Here is a 26,646-nt window from a genome sequence, read left to right as displayed (position 1 = left end):
TGAGGGCAGAACTGGGACACTTCCAGTTTGATAAAGCATAAGACCGCCATTTTGACTTGTGACGTAATTTCGGAATTGTCAATACAAAATACTACTTTATTATCACAACACATGCTTTTTTCCCTGTAATTGTCTGTTTCTCTTCTGTCCCTAGCTACTGCTGCTGCTGCTGCTGCGCATTCAACCAATTGTGTGTGCGTATGATCTTTTTTTTTTTTGTTTGCCCCTCATACAGCCTGGCATCAGTCATCCGTGGTCAGGTCCTCACCGGAGACGGGACGCCGCTGATCGGAGTCAACGTGTCATTCCCGCACTACCCTGAATACGGCTACACTGTCACCAGACAGGACGGCATGTAAGCGCAATCATCCGGCAACGCAACAGAGGCGACCTTTCGCCTCGTTTCCATGTTTATACTCAGCGGCGGGGAGGCGATGGGAGTTGCGGGGGGGCTAGAGGGGTGGAATTGCGTGTAGTCGTCCTGGCGCGCATCCCGAAAATTACAACAAATGGAGAGCGAGGCGCCAACAGTTGCTGATGCAAATGTCACGGCGACGGAGAGGGTGTTGTTGGAGAAGCCTGTTTAAAATGCATTGCTTCAGCGAGGCTACAATCAATCTACCCGCAGTGTCGTTAAACACGTCGCGTTGCGCTCTGACCTTCTGCCGTTGTCGCACGCATAATGACAGCGCAGACGCACACTCCTGTGCTTCATTATGTACACCTTAAGAATGTAAGCTGAAAGCAGTCATGGATGGTCATTTGTGCTCCATTCTTAGGGTGGATCTTCGAAATGGTTATTTAACCCTAACTGTCCACATTCCATTCACATCCCAGCCATTTTGACTGAAGCAACCCCCTTTACTCCCAGCTGTTTTACTAGATTTTGACTGATTTTGTCCACAGAATATTCTGTTCTATTGCTATAAAAACATGGAACCTACCAAAAGTAAGATTAGAGTCTCTTCTTGCATCAGGAAAAAAAGTTTGTATCTATTTCCGTTTTGCCGCAATTAACATTAGAATATAGCTAAGTTTCATCATTATTCACAAACCTGTTGAAAACACTGCCAAAAAGACCTTTTTGCAACATGGCCCTGGCTGAATTCTTATACTCTGCTGCCACCTGCTGACCGTTTTTTTTTTTAAATAACTACCATTGCTTTAACTCACCTCCTCAGGCCATAAGCTATGGAGGACTAAAACTGCCAAAATTCTAAGTAAATAAATGACTAAATAAATAAATAAATGACTAAAAGTGAAAATAAAAACGGATCTAAAAATGTATAATTCGAAAATTATATCCTTCATGAAGCACTTTTTTTTTTGACTCCTCTAGATGGCACTCTTGGTTTAATGATGCAGTGGATATGTAATCACTTTCTTTATATTTAAACCAAGAGCACAATCTATAGGAGTATAAAAATACTGCAAGTGTTTCATGAAGCTTCATGAGGCTTCACCCATCACTCGCTCTAGCATAAAAAGAAACATTTTTAAAAAAACATATAAATACGTTTTTGGGAATGAAGGACAAAGTATTAAAAACGTATTTATTTGTTTTGGGGTTTGAATGAGTTAGACAACAGAGGTGAAAAAGTTTCACATTTCTGGATGCTTGTTTTCAATTAGGGATGATAATAAAGCCTCATGGTTGCTAGTCGCCTATCCCTGGTCTAAACTCACTGCTTCCTGCTGGGGTTTATTTGAATTAATTCCATAGTCACGATCAATGTAAAATTGTGTGCATATTTCTATAAACGCAGGAGACATTAAAAATCCATTTCAGTTCAAAGCAGCCATTTTAGGCAAATTCCAGGGCGGCTCACAAACTAATTTGCCCAAACGAGCCCCAATCAGAAGCAGGTTTCCAAGACAGATGGGTGATGCTAATTACCAAGTTTTTTGTCCACACCACCTAATATGGATGGAGTGTGGCTTCAAAATTTCATTATCATTTCGAGGATTCTTGGAAATTTAGAAGAAAAAATGGCCCCTGACACCAGTTTCACTGATCAACCCAAAATTGGCCTTGGATCTTAATTATCCAACTTAGCAAGACGAATCCAGGTGTTTGGTGAAGAAGGTCCTCTTCTGTTCCGTGTGCCCCAAGCAATATCCGAAACCACTAACCTCATCTTGGGATGAATCTAGTGGGAAGTCTTACCAGACGTTTCAGAAGCTGTTAACAGTGCGCGCAATTAGGGAAACAGCTCTTCCATTTTTCCAGAATGTGACCCAATACTTTTGTTCATAGCGCGCACAAGCCTGCAAAATTAAACACGCTACACACACACCCATCTATTCCCTCAGAGCATCCTTCATATGGTCTTATCATTCTCCGAATCCAATTCATTACTGTTGTTTGACCAGGCATGATGGTTCGAAAAGAAAAAAATGACACTTTTTCATTTGGAATCTTTAGTCTAGTGAGTTTTCTGGCTTTAATTAGCTCTGCATTACTCGGAGGAAAAGTTGCTGGTTTGGAAATGAAGGACTTTGAAGTGCTTCTCTTGAGTGTGTTGTGTGTGTGTGTGTGTGTGCATGCGTGTGTGTATATATACTACCCCCCGGGGGTGGATGAAGCATCTGTGTGAATGTGTGTGCGTGTGGTGACATTGCATGACTTCAGACGCACACATATGGCAAGTGCCAAGCTGTGCAGCTGACCTGAAACAGCTTCACTTTCGCCACTGCTTTCCATTTTGGGCAAGAGCGAGATGTAGGCTGGGGGTAGGTGTCGGATAGGGGCGGGGGTGGGTGGGGGTGCTTCATAGCTGCAAGATTACACACATACAAGCACACTCACCCCCGTCCTCCATCCTTTTTGTAAGGGCGGCTCCGTTGGTTGACCAAGTGTGATCATCCACAAGCATTTATCACGCTCCTTGTCAGGCGACTTACAGGGCGGAATATCTGAAGAGTTGTGATAATCCTCAAACCCCTAACCCCCGCAAACTCCACATTCTATCCATCAAACAGTGGCGAACCATGAGGGGACATCGAAGGCCAAAAAAATCTTAGTGCTGCGGATGACTTCTCCTCTTTAAGCCAGTCACAAAGAGGCACAAAATAGCCCTACTTTGTATATTAAAAATACAAAATGGGTACTTTAAACTAAAATGGCCCACTTCCTGTTCAGAGTCTTCTTCGAGGGTCCTATTAAGGCAGATATGTATAATGACAGTTTTTGGTTGATTGGTGAACGTGAGTTGGGGGATGATTGGAAATTTAAGAATGACCATAAAGCATTGCCCATCTGTCTGGAAAATTTGCTTCTGATTGGGATTCCTTTGAGAGTATTTGCAAGAAGGAATTTGTCAAAGTACGAGACTTGCTGGTATTCACTCAAAATGGTTGCTTCAAACCAAAATGGCTGAAATCCTGTTGAATTCCATGCATCGTTTCACAAGACTTTTTTGTGTGTCCTTTTAATATACCGGTAGATAAGTTTGCATTGAAAGGTAAAACTGGGGTCAGGGACTTTTTTTTTTTTTAACATATTTTTTATTTTCAGAAAATCCTTGCACTACTTCTTAAACTTAAACACCAGGCTCCACCCACATTAGATGGTGCAACCAAAAGGCTTCACAATTTAGCATCTTGTCTAGTATACCGGCTTCCTATTAGGGCTCCCTCCAATGGATTTATCAAACATGCTGCATTAGTGGTATTCACACAAAATGGTTGCCTCAAACCAAAATGGCTGGCTTCCTGTTCCTGTTTTTCTGCCTAGGTTCTTGAGACTTTTACATGTCTCCTATCATGATACACATTTTCACCCAAGTTTACATCGACTTGTGAAACTGGTATCGTCCCTAATGAAGTGTCCACTAATTTCTTCCAGGTTTGACCTGCTAGCCAACGGCGGTGCATCGCTGACCCTGACGTACGAACGAGCGCCGTTTCCGACTTTACGCCGCACCGTGTGGATCCCCTGGAACGTCTTTCACGTGATGGACACGGTAGTGATGCGGCGCGAGGAGAACAACGACATCCCCGGCTGCTACCTGACGGGCCTGAGCCGGCCCGAGCCGCTAGTCCTGGCCACGCCACTTTCCACCTTGTACAAGACGTCACCCGAGGACAGCCCCGTCATCCCCGAGACGCAGGTGAGAAATGGATCAGAGCTTGTTCTTACATGTGTTCAGATAATAATGTAGTGAAGCAGTATGTGGCTCTTTGTTCAAGTGTGAAAACAGCCGCCATGTTAGTCTCATTTTTAAGCCAGAATTGTGTAGACTTTTTTAGTGATGAGAAAATGAAGCTTCATGAAGCACTTGCAATATTTTCTTACTCCTCTAGATGGTGGTCTTGGTTTAAAAATAAAGGCTAGCGCAATGGAAATTGATGAAATTTCCCGTCCATCTTTAAACCAAGAGTGTTATCAAGAGGAGTCAAAAAATATCACAAGTGCTTCATGAAGCTTCATTTGTTGACTGTAAGAAGTTGACATGCTGCTAATATCCTCCGCAGGTCCTCCACGAGCAAGTGGCCATCCCGGGAAGCGACCTCAACCTGGTCTACCTGAGCTCACGAGCGTCCGGCTACAAGCCCATCCTCAAAGTTCTGCTGACCCAGGACCGGCTGCCCTTCGGCCTGATGAAGGTGCACCTGATGGTGGCCGTGATGGGTCGCCAGCTGCAGAAGTCCTTCCCGGCCTTCCCTGACTTGTCCTACACTTTCATCTGGGATAAAACGGACGCCTACGGCCAGAGGGTCTACGGTCTGGCGGAGGCTGTGGGTGAGTTCTTTGATTGATTTGATCTATTTTTTTTTATTATTTTTTTTTTACTGCGTTTGTTATAACGCTCCAAAGAGATTTAGTAGGTGGTGTCAAAGCCTTGAATCAACCCGCCCGCTGTCTGATCTTTTTACACGCGCGATGTTGAGATATATATATATAGAGAGAGAGAACGCTAGAGTCAAGACTCGTATAAATGACTTTATGATTGAATCACACCAGCTTGACAAGTGCGGGCACTTGCTCAGTGGCTCTTCACAAAATAAATTATATGCGTCCTCAGAATTAATTCAGTTGAGCAGCAGTTAGCAGAGACACGTTAGGCATTCCACCCCACCCCCACACACACAATTTAAAACGGTTCTTAGGTGTTTCATCAAAATAAGCCACTGTTCACCACATCCACTGTGAGGCCAGAGTATGGCTTACATTAGCAAGGCAAATCCGAAAAAGGGAGCTTGCAGTTTCAGACAAAATAACAAAAAGTTATAAAGGAATAAATTAGGACTTTTAGGGATTTTTCTCAGAAAAAAAAAACGTATTTGTAAGAGAGAAATGTACTTTCTTCAATAATTAAATTGTAATTGTAAAGAAAATAGTTATTATTAGAATTATTATTGTTTGGTTGAGATTATTATTTTCTGGAAAATCATGATGTTATGTTTTTCACAGGAAATAGTTGTTTGTGGGAAAATTTAATTTAATTTCTTGACAGAAAAAAAAGTATAATTGTAAGAGGATAAGATTTTGGAATTCCATTTAGAGAAAAAAAACAATGCTTCCAAAACAAGACATATTTTGGGGTGATTTTTTTTTCAGATAAAAAAAGGGGGGGCTAGGGATGTAAGTCAAATCTATCATTTTCAGCAATAAAATATTTCTTTTTCATTAAAATGTCTTAAAGGGGAAAAAAATCCACAATTGTTAGAGAATAGGGTATTATTTATTATTAGTATTTGAGGAGAGAGGTATTTTTTTAGCGAGAGCAATAGAATAAAATACATTTATATTTTTTGATGAATAAATTATTTTCATGAAAAAAAATTACATTTCATTTAGAAAAAAAGTCACAAATATATGAGAAAAGTCTTATTGTTGGTGAAAAAAAAGTTGTATTATTATCCAAAAAATACATTATAATTTGAGGAGGTTGAAAATTTTGAAGAAAAATAATAATAATAATAATAAGTTAGTAGTTGATTTGTTGTTATAATAAAATGTTAATGTTTTAAATATGTTTTTAAAGTTGTATTTTTCAGAGAAGGTCGTTGTAATGTTACGAGAATGGGGGGGGGGGGGGGTTGTATTTCTTGGAGACAAGAAGTTGTATTCTGAAGGCTATAACCATATATTCTTAGAACAAAACTCATATATACACATTTTTTAAGCATAAAAGTCGTTTTTATGTTTTTTTGTGAAAAAAAGTGGTAGGGCCATATTTTTTTCTGGTACGAAGTCATATCTTGGGGAAAGTCTTTTACAGAGAAAATAATGTCATATTTCTTTGGGGGGAAAAAAGGATTTGTAGGCTAAGCAATAATCCTAACTAATGCTAGAAAAACCCAGATTGCGACACTACCGCCGCTTATTTGCATTAATGCAGCTGGCAATTGCTATGATCTGCCATGATGGATTATCAAGCGCTGATGTCTCACATGTAATTTCTGCGGGAATTGCCGTTTCCTTTATTGTCGTCCTTTAGTGAAATATTGAATCTATTTAGCAGAATCCGTGTGTGCTGCAGCGGCTTGCTTTTATGTCATGCCAATGCAGCTCGTATGTCGTGGCATTATTCCGACGATAGTATCGCAACATATACAGTATTTAATAATTTACGATGATTTTGCCTGCATTGCACTTTTTAAATAATTCGTGGCTGTTGATGGGTTACTCCTGCGCTGGTATGATAAAGGAGGCAAATAAGAGTAAGGTGGCAAAATTGCTCACACTCTGTACTTAAGCGGAAGTACACACTTTAAAAAAATTAATAAATAAAAAACTCAGAAGTACAGTATAACTAGTATTTAGACCTGCCCCCTTCACAGGGAGGAGTTCATAACAAGATACTGTAAAAGTGTGCAGGTTGAATGTGTTACTGTAAATCATCCCAACATGGAGTAAATGCCAAACTCATTGACCGCCGCCTCCTTTCTTTCAGTGTCGGTGGGCTACGAGTACGAGTCGTGCCTGGACGTGGTGCACTGGGAGAAGAGGACGGCGGTTCTGCAGGGCTACGAGGTGGATGCCGCCAACATGGGAGGGTGGATGCTGGACAAGCACCACGTCTTGGATGTGCAGAACGGTAAGAAGCGCTCCGAAACCTGAGCTCAATTGCTACTTGTACATTCTGTAGAGTAAATTGGACTCTATTTAGAGTGGGACCAAATACACTCAAGTCATATTTACACTTGGAGAGAGAGTAAAATAAAGAATTGAAAAATAACAAAAGTCACTGAAGGGTTGAGGAACAAACAGCTGATCTACATCCACCTGTTTTTATTCGAATTTTCAAGAATTGCGAATAAGAAACTAAATGGAAACGGCCCAAAAACTCGCCAAAACGTTTTTACGTTTGGTTTTTGAAGCGTATTAAAAAAAGGAAAATATGCATTTTGGCGATGGAAACAAGACCGGATATATGTCGCATGTTTTGACCGATACTACGTCACCCGCACGTTTGTAGTCACAATAAATGGCGGAAGATGAAGTAAGTAAGAAACACGATTATTTTTACAATTAATTAAAGAAAAAAAAACATTAATGCAATTTTAGATGGCTTTGTTAACATCAGCTCTCAATGTAACGACACACTTCACTTACATGCGGGAGGGAAGCCAACAAGACAAACTACTTCCGTTCAGTCCATCACTACAACGTCCTCTCGCGGCGCATATTCGCAAAAGAAGAGCGGATAGAAACGGGCATAAGTCGCATGTCGGTTTTGCGCTTTTTCACAAAATGTGCATAAAAATTTCAAAACATTTGGATGGAAACCTGACTAGTGTGTTTGTATGTCGCTTGTGTCAGCTGGAATCTTCGTATCTCCGAGACCAAAAACGTTTACAATGTTTAAAAACGATGGATACAAGCAAACAGTAGGAGGGGCATAGCTCAGGTGGTAATGTGGCAGTCTACCAAATTTAGGGTCGTGAGTTCATTCCTCAACTCTTGAGTGACTTTTATTTATTTATTTTCTTCAACTATTTACTTTACTCTCCAAGTGTAAATATTACTCTAAAACTGAGACTATTTGCTCCCACTCTAAATAGAGTCAAATTTACAGTGTACTCTATGTTTTATGATGGAGTAATTTAGTAATAGTAGTAGTAGTAGTACACCTTTCTTCATTTTGACTTGATTGCCCCGAGCATGACCCCCCTACACACACACACACACCCCTGAATGTTCTGAACTCTTTCGATGCCTTTCTTGTGTTGAGTGGTGTAGATGTAACTGACGTGTCGCCCGCTTATTTGGACAGTAAACCACCTGAGACCGAATCCACAAAATCCACCAAATTAAAGTTGTGCACACACTCCATTTTGTCTCGATTGCACCAAGCGATTAATTAACCATCAGTTTTTTTTTTTTATGATGCCCAAATTAAAGTTCTATTACGGTATGTCAACATTCCCCGGCAAAGCAGTCCTCGCGTCCGTCAGCGCGACACGACAGGCGACCTTGACACACTCGCAGATAAAACGCCACACAAATTGCCTCCGACAAGTGGAACGGCGACTGTGCGCCGTCAGAACGAGGGGCGGGCTGGCGAGCTGACAAACGCGCGCTAGCCCGGAGGCCGGCCGCTTGTAATTGCGCCGGCATTAGCGCGCGCCAGTGAGTCGCCCGCGCAAGCCGGCCGACACTGTGGAGGGGACTGGATGGCACCTGCTCATGCGTGCGCCACGCGCGAGATTATTTTACATTTATTGTACTTGTTGATTAACGTGCGGCGGATAGATGAGTGAGCAAAGAACTCATTTGCTATATTGAATTAATGTCATTAGCAGCATGTTCATCAAAAGGGCACATCTTCATGATAGCGCCGAGTGATTTGGAATGGCGGCACGGCTCACTTGCGCACTGATTCATTTGCTCATTACTGTCGTGATCGGCTTCAAAAGCCCACTAATATCTGCGCACGGGGGTGATGGGACTTTTTTTAAAATTAATATTACCTCTGCAAAGAAGGCTGTGTGTTTTACATCAGTGTGGGTTCTTTTTTTCCATTTTTTTTTTCAAACATGTCAACCAGGATTCTTTTAATGATTGCCCGGTAGTCTTCCAGAGATTTTCCCATTAATTCAGCATATTAATGATGGCATAAATTTCCAATCATCGGTTATAATGGCTAAAAAAGTACAAATTCATAACTTTCATGTCTGATTAGAACATTGACTGTGTGTATGCAAAGTCGGTAACTGGGATGTCAACATATTTAAAGGGACAGTGTGTAAGATTTAACACCATCTAGTAATGTCACTGATTTAAAAAACACACTATTAATTTCAATAATATGCAAAAAAAAATATGTACTATCATTTTCTACATATAATTGTAGGTCTAGTAATCGCAAATTTTACATGTCGCGCCAGTCCTAACAGGAGGCTGACATGTTTTGCAGCCATCTTCCTGCTACCGATCCCCAAAGGACATACAAACGTAGTTAACTCTGGTGGTGCTTGTAGCTAGTGCTGCTTTGCTTTTGCTAGCCGCTCTTGTTAGCCACTCCGGCCTATGGCTCCGGCTAACTCCCGCTAGCTGCTCTTGTTAGCTGCTTCAGCTAACTCTGACTCGCTCTTTCGTTGTCCCCCGCTGATGTTCTCGCAGGCTGCCAAGTCACTGTCGCTAACACCGAATAATAATCGTTGGTCGGCTTAATTGAGAAGCGTGGTCTCTCTGCTTCGGCTGCATTCTATTACTTAGCGACATCTAGTGGTGAACTTTTACACTCTGTACCTTTAAGCCATATTTAGAAATAATAGTCATCATCGTGTAAGTAACGAAATATCACGTTTTTCATTTTTTGGGTAGTAATACAACTATTAATGATTAAGTTAAGTGTCCTCCTGTTCCTGGACATGACAACTTATGGTGACTTTAGTAGTGGTGGTAGTTGTAGCAATTAGCGGTGGCGGAAATAGTGCAGGTGGTGGTCGTGTGCCTGTGAATATTTTCTTTCATTCAGGTCTTTTCATACTCAGGGTATTGAATCAATAGTAAACATAAATTAAAGTTAATACACAACAAATCGGTCAGTCTTAATTTTCCAGCGTTCAATCAAATATGCATTAAGCAGTGTTATTTTAACACTGTTAGGATAAAAACTTACACTGTCAGAGTAAATTTCCCTGAGTGTTAGGGTGTTTCGGGTGTTAAATTAACCACACCCTCATTTCCGGTGAAGGAGAAACTTTCCTAATTTCCATCACGCTGTCGACATTCCAATAACGATACATTCAATTGTTGTTGTTGTTGGGCAGCGTGGCTCAGTGGTAGAATAGTCTAATCCTGAGAGCATGGGTTCGATCCCAGGCCAGTGTAAGTATGTCAAAGTGTCCTTGAGCAACATACTGAACCCCCGAGATGCTCCTGATGCCGCGTCATCAGTAGTCAAAAGCACATTGATGTCTTTGTAAGGAGGAAAAACGCTATATGAATCAAGTACGTTTTACCAGAGGAAAGTGTAGTTTGAGTTACATTTTTAACACTGACACTAGTATAGAGTACTTTCTACACTACTCGGCGTTTACCAGTATAGATTAACACTAAACAGTGTTAAAGTAACACTTGTTAAGTGTAAAAAAGTAACACTTTGAATAGTGTCAGATTTACACTCATTAATGTAGTCACATATACACACTTTTCTAGTCTTAGACTTAACATTATACAATACTAGAGTAACACTGGTTAAGTGTAAAAAACGTAACACTTAAAATAGTGTCAGATTTACACTCATTGGTGTGGACACATATACACACTTTTCTAGTCTTAGACTTAACACTATACAGTGTAAATCTAACACTGGTGTTTTTGCTGTTTAAGTTTGATAAAAAATGCTGCTTTTAAAAAAAACTGTGAGAAATTCATGGTATAGTTCATTTTCACCCAAAGATTACCGGTGGGTTTCTCCATTGAAACCAGAGTTGTTTGAACTTGTTCTTCCAAGAGACACACATAAGTTTACTGGTTTACTGTATCGTTAACACAACTGGGTATTAAAGCAAAACATCCCTGCCTCCCAACCCAGCGTATGGCACGCTAAAAAAAAATGGTTGGGCGTAGTTTAGACACCCTTGATATGTCATTTTTTTTTATACTGGCCTCTAAAAGAATCGGAAGCAAAATCATTCAAATTCAAATGATGGCCAACCCGACCAAACACTTTTTCTACATCATGTCTACTTTTAGTAGTCGGAATAGTTGTAATAGTAGTAATGCAGTATGAGTAGGAGCCGTGTTAGTTGTGGTGACCAAAAGTCCACTTTTGTCCACTTTTGTCCACTCTAGGTTGTGTTTTGTGGAAAACACTACTTCACCTTTATATTTTTATGCAGGATCGTGAGTGGTCGGCGGCAACAATGAATACACAGAGACTTGATATACTTTGCTAGAATAACCGTGTCTTTTATCCCCCGCAAACAGTAATCAACACCTGCGCTATGCTAGAATGATTATCCCTTTCATTCCCCGCAAACAGCAACAGTCACAACTCGATTTGCTAGAATTTACCTTTTATTCCCCGCAAACAGAAATACTCACAACTTGCTTTGCTAGAATTATTGTACCTTTTATTCCCCGCAAACAGCAATAATCACAACTTGCTTTGCTAGAATTATTGTACATTTTATTCCCCGCAAACAACAATAATCACAACTTGCTTTGCTAGAATTATTGTACATTTTATTCCCCGCAAACAGCAATCAATACACTACAACGTTAAGCATCATAATATGATGACCATCAGCGCTTACCTTGACACTAGACCGGAGAGCCGACGGTCCGGGTTGAACGAGCTGCAAAACGGCTGGGCAATCGTACGTGTTCCGCAGCTGACTCTGCCCGGACGGCGTGCCGCTCCGTGTTTTATTCATTAGCGTGGGAAACCGGGCTAGCAAAGCCCTTTCTCAGACACTTTCGGAAAACATGTTTTGCAAAGCAGGGAAGGCTGTAGTATAAAGAAGGAAGAGTTCCCAGGCTGATCCCGCCCTTTATTTACAAATTGTTGGGCACCTGGATTTGTACAACAGTTCAGGACAACAACATATCCTTATATAAGAGGTTACATGAGGACATATCAAACCATGGTTTTTTTCCCTTCAGGTTGTCATGCTACCAACATGATTTGTGACCATGTGTCCTCATTTTCATTGCCTTTTGTTGTTTGTGGGAGTGACCGAGTGTCCTTTGTCTTTTCCTGGATGGATCCACGTTTGGTGATTGTGACGCATACTTGTCAGCTGCAACCCAATCTGCAGACAATGTCCACTGTGTACACACACACACACACATTGTCAATAACACAACAAAAGAAAATCAAAGAAATATCTTTGAAAAGTAAGTACATCACCGGGTTGCTTCGGCGTATCGTTCAGACTTCTGCGAAAAACACTTCACCTTTAAGATGCTTTTTAGCGATGTCCCGTCCAGCCCGACGCCGGTGCATTAACTACCCTGAGTGCCATTAGCAGCCTTGCTTTATGGCTCTTATGATTCCCCCTTCGTATGATGCTACTTTGGTAACCGTGGTTACGCACCCACATCATCATCCTTGCAAAGAAGACAAATCATAGAAGACGTGGTTCACCTGGAAGAATATGCAGATAGAATTTCTTGGTAAATGGAAAGGAGGGAGCAAAAATCAATTGTGTAATATTAGTTTTGGAGTGAATTAATTAAACATCTCCAAATATGCTGCACCTCGCGGTCCCTCATCTGCTGTCTCCTCTCCGCTCGATTTCCTCAGCAAATGATTTCAACCTTCAGGACCTTGGAGCCACATAGCAAATTCCTCTCAGGGACCGTAAAGGCGCTACAACACTTATTTTACACCATTGATTTTTATTTGGAGCGCTGTTTTTATGCACTGACGCAACGCTTCGCCTTGTAAAAACGACATAAATATTGCCTTTCCCTTCTTAAAGCAGTGATTATTTATAACAATATATCTATAAGGGGGGAGGGGGGGCAGCGAGGTGGACAGAGTTAACGAGGTTCAGCAGCTTTAATGGGACCTTATTAAAGTGGCTCATATTTAATTGGACACTAGCATGTGACTTGTGGTTATGATTCTGTTTGCCTCCTCAAGCTGCGAAGCACACAGCGGTGTTACTGAGGAGGTGCGCTCGTCGCTCCTTAAATATGCTCCACAGCGTTGTAGCGCATTAGCCGGCGATACAGTGTTGCACTCAAGGACCACTTCATTAGGAACACCTGGATGATCAAATGAGACGTGATGCGGTCGTGCAAATCTGGCTTAGTGGGTTTGGATTCAATTATGTCCGCATTGGATGGCACAGGTGCAAAATAGCTTCACAATTAACAGTCGTCCATCTGTCGAGGATGCAAAATTCCAGGGATGGGCGAGTATCGATAGCATCTACCATATCAGGCCGTTTCTAGTCTCCGCAGCACCGCTGCCCATGCAAAAGCTGTGTGAAATGTACAAAAAAGTAATACATACTAGGGGTGTACAACAAAAAAAAATTCTCATAAGAATCACGACTCTCATTTAGCACGATTCAGAATCGATTTTAAATGTCCCAAAATCGATTTTATTTAAATGATTTTATTATCTCGCCCTTGTTTGTGTGTGCCTATATTGGGAGAGCTGTTCATGTTGTACACGTTTGGCCACTTAGGGGCAGTGTGGTTCCGCGCGTTCTGATACACTGTTAAGTTGTAGCCACATAGAGACTAGAAGAAAAAAGTCACAATCAAGTTTTTCCAATAAAAGTTGTTTTTTTGCGGCCTATGAAGATTATATGCTGGTGAGTAGTGTTAAGATGCTTTTCTGTGGTTGTGGATGTTTCTGGGGTTGGTGAAGGACTCTGGTTGGTGCTGGATTTCACTTTCCTTTCTTTTCTTTGGTCCTTCCTCGGGTCTCCTGACGGCCTCGCGGCTCTAGCTGGGTTCTGAAGTGTTCGGTTTAGGTGAATGGTATGGGATTTTTTAATAGGTTTTAGGTGAACTAATGAATACACACTCACACGCACATGCACATGCACATACTCACCCACATACAAAATAAAAAATAATAAAAAAATATATATATTAAAAAAAAAGAGAGAGATCAATGATGGTGACATGTCAAATCGGTAAAATTACCGAATGAACAATACTGAGCTCTCCAGAAGAAGAAGAAAAAAAAAGAAGATGCTTTTCTGTATACATTCCTGAAGTGTTTCTGTATTTTGAGCGATGAAAATTGCCGCGAGTAGCGCGCTAATTAGCATTAGCGAGTCAGACTGGAGTAGATCATGACGATTCTTTCTTTTTATAATTTAAAGCAGAAATCATTGTCAATCAAATCATTTTGAATCAAAAATCGTTCTGAATCCAATCGCAGACCCCAAAAATCGGAACTGAATCGAATCGTGAGACAGTTGAAGATTCCCACCCCTGGAACATTCTTAATAGAAGTTCTTTAGTTTGAGGCATGGGTCCTTGAGAAAATTGGCTCATTCATGTTTCAAAAGAATCATGATATCTCTGGGCTTGTCCGTTAACAAATCCTGCTTGGGAATTCGTCCAAATGAACCACAATATGAAGCAGATGGGAGACACAAAGTTTTGTTGATTTGTTTCTTTTTACCTTCGCCATCTAGGGATGCATCAAAGTCGGTGTGAGGGCTGATACGTATAGTTTAGCTGAAACAGTTTTGAAAGAGTGGCTTCTTCAAAGCGAGTGAGGACAGAATACTAATGCCAACATTTGGTGGAAATGTTTACATGTCTCTATCACAGCCCGCGGTACCCATGGAAACACAGCCAAATCAGAAATCAATGTTTGTTTGTTTTTACCACTATGTCATGATGTGCGTCCTCCATATTTGTGTTCACTTCCTCTGTAGTCACTTTAATCAACGATTGTTGTTTACCACCGAGTTTGATGCAAGTTTTTTTTTTCTGATGAAATAGCACAAACAAGCACCTGTTTTCCGAATGTAATTAGAAGACTTCAGCTTTGGTTGGCCAGTCGAGTTCAACTTGGACTAGCTAATTGACTTTCAATTAGCTAGTCCAAGTTGAACTCGTTGGTCAGTCAATCACTGAGATCGGCAGCCATCAACCAGTCAAATTGTCTGCTTGCATCTAGGGCCCAACCGATATGCATTTTTTTTTTTGAGGCCGATACTGATGCCGATTTTTGGCAGAAAAAAATACCAATTACCGATTAATCAGCCGATCATTTAAAAAAATATATATAATGGATAAAAGATGCTAACTTCCGGTTAGCATTTGAGTGGGATCCTCCCTTCACTTTTATCATTAGCACTAGGCTATCAATGTTTTAAAAAACGCAGCCTGTTTTGTATTTAAATATACAGTGGATGTTATTGTTGTGTGTTTACTTTTGCAGTTAACTCCAACTGGGATGTCATTAAACAGCTTAAAGGACGCTTGGGGGACAACAGAATAACCAGAATAACATACGCTACACACTTGCTAGTTGCTGTCATGTTTGGGTTCTGTTTTTCCTTGTGTGTCTCCCTTGGTCTTGTTAAGTGTAATCCTGCCCTTCCACGTGTCGACCAATCAGTGCCCTCAGCCACTTGTGTCTTGCCCCAGGTGTGTCTTGTTGTGTCATTAGCGTGTGTGTATTTAGTCTCCTGTCTCCCCTCTGTCTGTGTCGGTTCATTGTCATTTCCCTCCCGTCATGCTGCCAGTTTTTGCCTTGTTGTCCTCCCCACGTTTTGTTTTCTCTTGCCATGTGGAGTTCGCTTTTGTTTTGAATAATTAAATTCCTTTTTTTTTGTCTATCACCTCTGCCTCCTTGCCCTGCTTCCCTGCGTTTGGGTCCTCCACAAAACTTTACCCTCGTGATAGACAAAAAAGGAATTTAATTATTAAGACCAAGGGAGACACACAAGGAAAAACCCAAACATGACAGTTGCTAATGCTGCGTAAGCAAAATGGTGCATTCAGGGTACTTTAACAGTGTCGGAAACTTAAGTTTTCTTCAATTATAACATTTTAAGGGGAAAATAATCGACCATTTGGCCCAATTGGCCAATTGTTTTGGCAATAATCGGCCGATTATAATCGGCGGCCGTTTATAATCGGCGGCCGTTTAATCGGTCGAGCCCTAGTTGCATCTCAGTTGTCATTGGTCATTCCACATGTCAATCATTGCTGGCATCGCCACTAATTGGATGGTTCTGTCATTAAATGTTGTTAGGATTTAAATTTATTTTCTTTATTGATCCAGATAAGGAAATTGTGACAATATTCTCATTTGGAATGAAATTTTTTGTTTTGTTTCTGGTCACCTTGATCAACGAGTTGCTTACTAACAAGTTGGATGAAAGTTTTTGCTTTTTGTGATCAAAGGGTACAAACAAGCGCCAGTCCCGAATGTAATTAGAAGACCGCTTCAATGGACTCCCTTAAAAAGATTCCCCAAAGGTGTATTCCATGCAAAGTAATGTTCTTTTAACTTCCCGGGAAGCCAGTTTATTATTATTATTTTTCTTCCCACACAAGTCATTGCGCTGCATCCCCCATAAGCCCTCCTCACCACTAATAACATTTAACCGAGGACTCACCAAGACGGCTGATTCATTACAGAGTTTAACGAGAGGCCGATACAAGCGGACTTTATTGCTAATATAGTGGAACTCTCTTCAAAGGCGGAAACACACTTGAAAGGCGAAAGAAGAAGAATCACAGTTGGACGGGCCACTGTCCTCATTAGTGGAACTGTGGAAGAGGCCACGTGAGGCCACTCGTTCCCCGACGTGCCGACTTATTTGTCCGTCCTTCCTCTGATTAGCAAATTACATTGATTGAATGAATGCGAGGGCACATTCAGATTAAAGGCGGGGGGCGGACGGGAATACAACGGCGAGCCCGGCTAATAAAAACAAATGGATGCGAGCGGTGGCTTTTTTTCCCTCTTTTTTTTTCACGCAACAAGGCGGCATCAAACACGCGACCTTGGGAATTTAATTGAACCGCCGAAACGTAGAGCGGCACAATGAGACTCGACGCGGTGACTGGAAACATATGTCTGGAATTTAAATTTATGTTTGTGTAGAACGCCGTCTTGGCTATGAATAAGTGATCTTTTCAAAAAGATAGAGAAGATCTTCAGTAGCGCTGTTAGTTTTGTTAGTGTTTAATTATGAGTCCTGGTCCTGACTCAGTCACAGGCCAGCCTACTTGTCAATCATGTAAGCGGACCTTCTGATTGGTTGGTTCTGTTACAATCGCCAATAATTGGTAAGGATGTAACGATATCCAAACGTCACCATATGAAGCTCATGGTAAGATAATTATCAGGCTGACGATATTAAAAAAAAGGTCACAATATTGTAAAAAAAAAAAAAAAAAAAAAGCTAAATATTGTGCTTTTGTACGTATCTCTAATAACACGTAATATTGAGGCACTTACTTGCTAATGAACTCGCACATTGAATTCCTCCACATATTGATTCGCTTCACGAGCATTTACGTTCCCCTTCATCCAATGATTTTAAACATAGAAGTCGGGCTGTGCAATCAATCGAAATTCAATTACAATTTCAATTGTTACACTCCACAATTACAAAATAAGCATAATCTTTAAAAAAAAAAAAAAGATTTTTAATACAAAAACAAAGAGTTGTTGACATTTATACAGTTGCACCTTCTTTTTTTTTTTAAATAACGAATTTCATAATTTTTGTTTCGTCCAAAAGGAACTTGCATAATTATAGTGTTTCAAAGAATTGTATTTGTCTTAATATTTTTTTACATTTAAAACATTTCTTGGTTTGTACCAAACCGTGATTTCAATTATTACCAAAATAATTGTGAATAATATTTTCTCCATAATCGAGCAGCCATACATAGAAGGGCCAAAACATCCCCTATGAAAATTTAACTGCACTAAAGAACTAGCCACAAGACGGTGCTAGAACTGCACACATGGAAATCAACCTGACTTTTTTTTTTAACAAATGTGCTGCTTTTAATATCGTGACTTGACGACGACGATTGTGGCAGTTGTAGTCCCTTCAGAATGTATTTCTTTTTTTTTTTTTTTTTTTTTGCTGATTTGGACACTTTTCCCACATAAGACCAACATGGAAATTTTTGGGGGGGTTATCTGATTTTTCTTTTGTTATTGTGGATGCCAGGACAATATGGCTGTAACGTGTTTTTGACATGAACATCATGCAAATCAGCTTGCAATTGTGATTGGTTAGTTAAGATCCAATCATGAACCAGAAGTGTTGACACCATCCAAATTATGCACAAATGTGTCATGTCCACCGCAATCATCTATGGGTCTGAATTAAAATCTCCATATCAAGGTTGGTGGCCTGGTGGGTGGTGTCTGGTCGGTGCTGGATTTCACTTTCCTTTGGTCCTTCCTCGGGTCTCCTGACGGCCTCACGACTCTGGCTGGAAGTGTTCGGTTTAGGTGAACGGTGTGGGATTTTTAATAGGTTTTAGGTGAACTAATGAATACACTCGCACCCACGCACGCACGCACACACACATACTCACCCACATACAAAAAAAAAAAAAAAAGAGAGCAATGATGATGACATGTCAAATCGGTAAAATTACCGAATGAACAATACTGAGCTCTCCATAAAAAAAAAAATATTAAAAAAATCGCCATATCACGGTATTGCCGTTACCTCCCTACTAATTGTTGGCCCATTATTAAGGTAAATACGGAAACTACGTCTGTGGCTTAGCTGCAGCTTTGCAGCAGGTTGGCCGAGGTTCCGAGCGGGAAAAAATGCTATAAAATACGTCTGAGGTCACTTTGGCAAGCCGCCACTGTTCTCTTTACTTACACATCTGTCAACGTTTACAATACACACCAGTGCCACCCGAGTGTAATGACTGCGCTGTTATATCAGCCCCCCCCCCCCCCCATAAAAAACCTCAACTGTACCGCAGCCCCCTTTGGCTTTTCACTGTCATTGTTAGCGAGCAGATGAAAGTTGCTTTGCGACGTTTCCCTCAAGGACGCTCGGTCACGACGCATTACGTTTGATGTCGCTGGTGGCGGCTCGGCGGCGGCCATCAAAATTGTGACATCTCGGGCTGCAGCTGGGAGGCGAGAGTTTGCCGCCTGCACGTGCACACGACAAGCTCCGGGGCCGATGACAGGGAGGCCCACAGCTGCCTGCATAAAAACCTCTTTAAGCATATATTTAGAAATGCTGCGCACCCGAGTTTGGATGGAGAAAACTTCCTCGCAAAAGTGTTTGTGCGCGTGTGTGCGTGGGGGAGGTGTGTGCACGCTGTTTGGATGGAGGCCTTGTTTTTCTTGCCGTGCTCAGGAAACGGCAGGGAATGACTTGTCACTTAAAATGAAAACTCTCCCACTTGCCGTCGAAAACAGCACAAAATCAATTAATTAACCAATCAAGAGCAGTAATGGATGCGTTAGCTCTCACGGCATGATTGTGGGCCGGTGCGGAATGATAAAAATGTCATCAATGTCATTCATTATAGATGGACATTTCTTTCTTTTGGTATTTTCTTAGATGGGTGCAGATAGACGGGGTGTTTGAGCCCTTGTGATCTGAATATATGACTAGAAGATAGGCCAAGACTTTTGAAGTCGCGAGGCCGCCATATTGCTCCTCCCAAGAAACGTTTCTCGCCATACGATGCTATACATTTACAGTATTCGAAATTGGAGAATATTTAAGACAGTACTTAGTAGAAACAGCATGATTTATGATGTTTTAGATTTGTGAAACATAAACAAGAGGACTTCAGACATTTTACAACTTTACATGTATAAATTGTATGCTTAAAAGATGTTTATGGGAGGAAACTTGTATATTTTTTTTATTAAAGAATTAAACCTGTAGTTCAACAAAAGATGCCTCTGCCAAATCTAATATTGGGGTCTAAGGAACTGAGCAATAAAAGAAAAAGGTGGTCTTTAAAGCAGCACATACCGTCCACATTGTTTTTCTTTTTACTTGTTAAAAAATAACCCCCACCCCCCGCCTCGGCCTTATACTAACTCCCTACGAGCTGTACATGTCATATATCATCTGTACGTATACCGTATAGTTTATACAGTAGTCTGCTCGCGAGATGAGAGGAGCAAGATGGCCGCCCTGTGACTTCAACCGCTTGTATGGGCTATCGACTATCCAGTCATATATTCAGGTCAGTGAGTGGAGTGAACACAGCCGGCTTCCTGGATAATGAAAGTGACTCCTAATTCCCTTTAAATGAAGCACAGGAGAGGCGCGCACATTGCAGAGGCAGAAATAGACTCGCTGGAGTCCGTACAGAAGATCGAAGCGTGCGAGTTATGTTTATAAGGAACTGCAAGTGGATGATGTAATGTTGACCAGGTTGATTACAGATCAACGCTGTGAAGTTGGAGACCGCCTCCCACCCCGATCATTTGTTTTGTTTGTGAGTGTTCACCTCTCCCACTCATAGCTGTGCTGAGGCCCAGGGAGGTGTTCTAAAAAATATAGTAAAGATCATGATAATTGATAATTAATTTATTTTACAAGGATTCAGAGACTATGATGCACATTGTTGTCATATTTACGGATAAATACAATGACATCCACCAAATCTTTCAAAACCACCAAAATCACATTACACCACCTGCACCGCAATTTAGACCTGTTTTAAGCGGGTCTAAGGTTTAGTCTACTTTCTGTCACCAAATTGTCAGGTGTGCGTGTAAAAGAAAATCCGCCCATCATAGCACAGTGCAGTCTGCCAAATTCCCTGGATGTTGGCCTATTGCTCAAACTTTGACAAAATAAAAAAAAAGCCGATCTACATGTCAGTCATTAAAGCCAGCATCACTGATTGGTCTTCACTTTGTTATTGGTCGTTCTACATATCAGCTTTACACAGCATTGAGGATTATCTTTTACGCCAGCAGCCAGATTAAATTGCTCAGGTTTCACAACTTGTGATAATACAAACCATGAAAGAAAAAAAAAGTATCTTGATGTAAATCAGGATTTAGGAGCGTCACCCCGCAGGAACATTTGCTCAACGCTCTCTTTGATTCCAGCAAAGTCATTACAGCTGGAACCCACTCTTTTGATACACGGCTAATTTGAGTCATGTCATATAAGCAAAAAAAAAAAAAAAAAAAGCAGAAGCTTTCATTCCGACATCACAGCCTCCCAGATGATTAATGGCACAAAAGTGGCGGGGGGGCGAGCCGACGTACCTGATGGACTAACTAGAGCACCCTTGGCAATGTCACCTTGGTGACACCACCAGAGGGATGGCGGTAGTGGGGGTGTTCTTAATTGTCCCCCTCACGCAGGTCTATGAGCATCAGATGGTGACGAGCTGCAGATTGTGAGAGAATTCACGTCAAATCATTGCAGGCAGTGTCACTGATCGCTGTTCAATCTTCACGTCAGCCGTTCGTTGGGACACCACTGATTGGTTGACGCTGTCACAATCTTGTCAACTAATACGTCTCTATTTTCAAAATTCAGGAAGCCAGGTATTACCTACTCATTGCCGACTTCGTCATAGCGGACAGAACCACTGATTAGCCAATTCTGTCACAGTCTCCACTCAGTCATATGCTCGACTCCATGTCAATTCTTACAGGGAGCACCACTGACACAATCTTTCGATTCTCCAAGATGGAGACAAGCCGCAGATGGCGAGGCGAGCATGTCCGCTAGAAATGAAGTGGAGGACATGACTAAAGAACAGACACCAGCAATTTGCCTTATCGAGTATGACAGAGATGATATGAGGAAGAGGAAGAGGAGGAAGAAGAGGGAGGGTGAGGGGAGGGGGACTAAATCTGCAGATGTTTGAAGTGGCACAGAAATGAAGAATGACTCACAGCGGGGAGGAATAGAAAATGCATCTGCAGAGCATGTCAGGGGGTGAAGACATTAGTCAAAGTTTACAACGTTAAGGGATCGATACGGAGGCGGCCGTGGAGGCAATCGCTGATATTTGGATTCATCTTCGTGCCGGCTTAGATGGGAGGGATATCGAACGCAACCCAGCTGCCTCACCCTCCCACAAAGAAAAGGGAAAACCCCACGTGGGCCATAAATCTCAAATGTCAAAAAGTAGAAAAGCAGGACTGAATAATTCAGTGGAGGATTGAGTAAAGTCAGGCGACACCGTAGATAAATATTAATATGACTGAGGGCAAAGACGCATTATAGATGCACACGTGCTGCTTCAAACAAACAAAACATTTCGCAGGTGAACTCTGAGCTCGCTGCTAAATGACCACACATCCTCTTTTTCCTAGGATTTCAGTCTGCATGCATTTCCCACTGCCTGCACTGTGACTCATGCTTCTCTTTAGCGCACCGCTATCCATAAGGCACATCATTTTGCTGTGATTCCTCGTGATACATCGTTCGGTGTGGTGGCAGTGAACTCAACTCAATTTACAACAAACTTCAAGCTGTTCAATTCCACTCCCGGTTGAAGGTTAGCTCAGGTCAGGTCATTTACAGTACTACTTTGTCTTCTGCTAGCATAATGCTAAAACACAAGGCAAAACGCCATGGATGGGCTAATGAGTAGCGTCTATAATTGTGGTGTTATTACTCTTTAAGATTTTCACTCGGGACCACATCAGCATAATTGTTTCCCTCAAAGGACCAAATGTGAAGTCAAATATGACTTTATGTTAAATCACTCTAAATATATTACGTATGCAACTTGCAAATATTACATTCATTTGCATAGCACTGTGTTCGTCAGATTACCAAACCCACATGACACCACCAATAAATGATCAAACTATCCAAGTGACTAAATAAACATGTATGGTATTCCGTCTGCATCAATTTGACTCTTCCTGGATATTTTTCAGATCATTATTTGTATTTATTTATTGTATTTTTTCACCTAAAACCTATTAAAAAATCCCATACCGTTCACCTAAACCGAACACTTCCAGCCAGAGTCGTGAGGCCGTCAGGAGACCCGAGGAAGGACCAAAGAAAGGAAAGTGAAATCCAGCACCGACCAGACATTATTTGTATTTTTCATTTCCACTTGAATACTACACTGCAATCTTGTGCCAGGATGCCGTCACTTTGGAGAAATTAACTTTGCATTGTGAGAAATGTATATGTATGTATAAATGTATGTCATGATTATAAGCCAATCAGCTCTTGTGTGCATTATTGAATGGCGTGGCTAACCATATTTGTCCCTCAGGCCTTTTAAGCAAAGCATATTTGAACACGTGGTGGTAACGCCACATTACAAAAATGTAAAGTATGTTGGGTCTTTTGGGGGGCTGGAAATGAACAACGCTATTTCTGTTCATTTCAATGGGACCATCTGAGATACAAGTGTTTCGCATTGTCACAGAACAAATTAAACTCATATGTCAAGGCACTTATACTGTCGTGTGTTTGTAATGGGTGTAATGATGGAAATGTAGACTGACTAATGCTCGAGTGAGGGTCCCAAATCACTCACCAGTCGATATGTTGGTTCCGTGTGGTCTACATGTCAGTCAGTACAAGCAGAATCACTGACTGGACGGTTCTGAGTCTGACACATCCTTCACTCCATTATTGATCGATTGGTCAGCCTTTGTGCAAGTCATTACAAATCATTTCTGTCTGTCTTGACTTATTGGTTAGTCTGCATGCCCGTGTTGCTAACATATCTCAGTTCCTATTTTGCTCCTCTACAATGACGGCTAGGAAAGGAAACGCAAGTGATTATGTGGCTGTATGATACTGCAATGTGTGAGAACACAGAAGCAGAAAAACAGATGCCTTATGCTTTTTTTGTTGTTCTTTATATTTAGTCTCAAGTACGTCATGTGCGCATGCTGCGACATCCACTTTAACGTTAAATCCTGACATGTGGCAGTGGGGGGGCTTGATTAGCATATCACACGGACGGCGTCTATCTGTTGATCACAGGCGCTACAACGCACAAGTGCGATGCCTCGTTTGCAGACGGATGGCGGGATAAAAGCGGCCCAGCGCTGGCAGGAGTGGAGCTCCGAGCGAGCGTGTTCGTCTCACCAGCCGCTTTGACTCACTTCACAAACTTCCTGTTGTGGATGGTTTGACAGATTGGGTGCGGCGATTCCCCCCCAGCCCTCCCCCACTGCTTCTTTCAAGACTGCATCAAAGTTTGCGAACAAAGTCAAGGAAAAGTCCATCTTATGTGTTTGCCTTGACGTGTTTTTTTATTTTCCACAATCATTTCCAACATAAGACACCTTGTGCAATCTCGGAGACGTGAGCTGACGATAATGCGTGTGGAATGTACGCTCGATGGACGCTTCATTAGGGACGCTCGCGCAATCAAACGAGACAAGCTGTATTGAATTTTATAACATCTTCCCAATAATGCGGTTCAGTTTTACATCTCCGGCCCAACTAGAAATGCATTGTGGGACACGTCTACGTTGTAACCCATCGGACTTATTCAGAATTTTCTCATGCATACTATGATTGAAAGTGTAATTAGCTCATTCACTCACATCCATTTTCACTGAAGCAATCCTCTTCGCTCCTGGCTGTTTTACTGGACTTTGACTGATTTTGCAAGGCCCACAGAATATTGTGTTCTATTGCTATAAAAACATGGAAGCTACCAAAAGAAAGATTAGAGTATCCTCTATCATCAGGGAAAAAATATTATAAGTATATTTCTATCTGTTTCCGTTTTATAGCACTTAGCATTAGAAAATAGCTAAGTTTCATCATTATTCACAAATCTGTTTAAAACTGTGGAGAAAACAGCTTGTTGCAACAAGACCCTGGTTGATCTCTTATATTCTCCTGCCACCTGCTGGCCGTTTTTGTAATAACTACCATTCTTCAAGCATCCCTCTTCAGTTCAGAGGCTGCATCAAAGCCTTCTGTATGCTCTAGCATTGGGAAGAAAAACAACAACATAAAAAACAATTAAATACGTCTTTGGGAGCAAGGTAATATTTAAAATAGAACACATTGATAAGTTTTTGGGAGCAAATGAGTTAGGAGTAAAATGGCTCTACCTAGTGAGTCACTAAGAGAATAAATGATCATATAAAATGAGAAATGACGTAACATGCCGTCGCAGCACTCTTTTCATTGTGAATCATCCAAATGATGCTTCGAGCCAAAATGGCCAACTTTTCCATTTCAAGTTTGGGTTGTAAAGACTTTCTCATGCGTCCTTTTATGAGCGACGTCCACACAAATCCATGTGCATTGGTGAAACTGGTGTTGAGGACTAGTTATTCCTAACTTTCTAGGGTGTCCCACCAATTGAGTTGTAGACTTGTTGGATCATAGCTCATAAAGAATGACTTACCTTCTCATCTGTTCTTTGCAGGCATTCTGTATAAAGGCAGCGGTGAGAACCAGTTCATCTCTCTGCAGCCACCCGTCATCTCCACCGTCATGGGAAATGGCCGCCGCCGGAGCATTTCGTGCCCGAGCTGCAACGGCCAGGCGCTAGGCAACAAGCTGCTGGCACCCGTGGCCTTGGCCTGGGGCATTGACGGCAGCCTCTTCGTGGGCGACTTCAACTACATCCGACGCATCTACCCATCTGGCAACGTCACCAGCATCATGGAGCTCAGGTAAGAAATCCTATGACTCCTATGAAAAGATAGCCAGACAGAATTCAAACGTTTCTTTGCCACAAGAAAAACTGTTTGCAAGCATTAAAAACGTCTGTTTGCGACCTTGAATGAACCTTGACAACAAAAAAATCAACATCAAATCAACGTTGGCCGCTCAGTGGGATACGGGTTTAAACAATAAAGAGACAGGGTAAAGAAGCAACATGAACTTAAGTCAAAATAAGTAGAACATGAATAAAACAAACAACAAAAACACAATCAAGCTAATTAAGAGATATGAAGTCAGTCGAATGAGCATAAATCAAATAAATTGTATTTAATTTAAAGAATAACAAATCTGCTGGCGTTAATGACTTTTCTATGAGAATATTGTAAAACACCCATGAAGTACCTCCGGTAAAATATTTAAAGAGAAAGTCAACCTTAAACATTTCTTGACAAAATTATGTTATATGTGACCTCACTAGTCTACACATGACATTCTGATTTATATCCCATTTGTATGAGTTATGAAGCAAAATCCAGCCGTTTTTATCCATCTCACCTTTTTCTGAAGCTGAGCTGTGATTGGTCATTACCTGAGCAACATTGTTATCATCTTCAGTCAACAGCAAGTGGCAAAATGGCCGCCTTCTGATATAGAAAAAAAAGACAAGGGAGTTTGCTGCTTAACTCGTATTCCACTAACGCAATATTAACCAAAATGCCGTATTTAAACTAGTGGGGCTGCGTAGAACATATTATTGTTAAGAAAATTATAATTGGGGGCTAACTTCCCCTTTAAGTATGTTCTGCAAAAGGAACATAAATGAAACATAAATAAAGCCAAATTAATCAGAATAAATCTGAGGCAATGATGTTATCGGTATACTCCCAACCCCACACAATTGTTCATACTGAATTGCTAGATTTTTTTTTTTTTAAATAAGACGCGATTTGGCAATTTGGGATGTTCTTCCACTCTCCTTCTTAAGCAGAATAGAAGCCGTGAAAATGAATATACTGCAAGCACTTCTATATTGACTTTACCTATATGGGCCCCTATGCCTACCATTTGAATCCTGTGGTATTTATATAAAGACTACCACCCAAAAATTTACCAATAGTGAATGGACACCGGAGATATGGGCTACAGCTGATG

General features: G+C 41.2%; 1 protein-coding gene and 1 long non-coding RNA gene across 8 annotated transcripts in view; one reads left to right on the top strand and one right to left on the bottom strand.

The window, feature by feature from the left end:
* Nucleotides 1–26,646, top strand: part of LOC144058866 (teneurin-3) — a 222,257-nt gene that overhangs the window by 164,542 nt on the left and 31,069 nt on the right. For all 7 annotated transcript variants that reach the window (XM_077577467.1, XM_077577468.1, XM_077577466.1 and 4 more), the window contains 5 exons: nucleotides 236–355; nucleotides 3,848–4,112; nucleotides 4,477–4,744; nucleotides 6,903–7,046; nucleotides 25,253–25,502. In XM_077577467.1, the coding sequence (XP_077433593.1) occupies nucleotides 236–355; nucleotides 3,848–4,112; nucleotides 4,477–4,744; nucleotides 6,903–7,046; nucleotides 25,253–25,502 (1,047 nt within the window). The remainder of the gene's footprint in view (nucleotides 1–235; nucleotides 356–3,847; nucleotides 4,113–4,476; nucleotides 4,745–6,902; nucleotides 7,047–25,252; nucleotides 25,503–26,646) is intronic.
* On the bottom strand, nucleotides 11,501–25,492 carry LOC144058867 (uncharacterized). Its single transcript, XR_013295502.1, has 3 exons — nucleotides 25,232–25,492; nucleotides 12,315–12,551; nucleotides 11,501–12,232 (listed from the first exon to the last, which is right to left on the bottom strand). It is a non-coding gene; the product is annotated as an uncharacterized LOC144058867 (long non-coding RNA).

Source organism: Vanacampus margaritifer, chromosome 10, assembly GCF_051991255.1.
Source record: "Vanacampus margaritifer isolate UIUO_Vmar chromosome 10, RoL_Vmar_1.0, whole genome shotgun sequence".
Classification (NCBI taxonomy): Eukaryota; Metazoa; Chordata; class Actinopteri; order Syngnathiformes; family Syngnathidae; genus Vanacampus; species Vanacampus margaritifer.
This window is presented reverse-complemented; position numbering and strand designations above follow the sequence as displayed.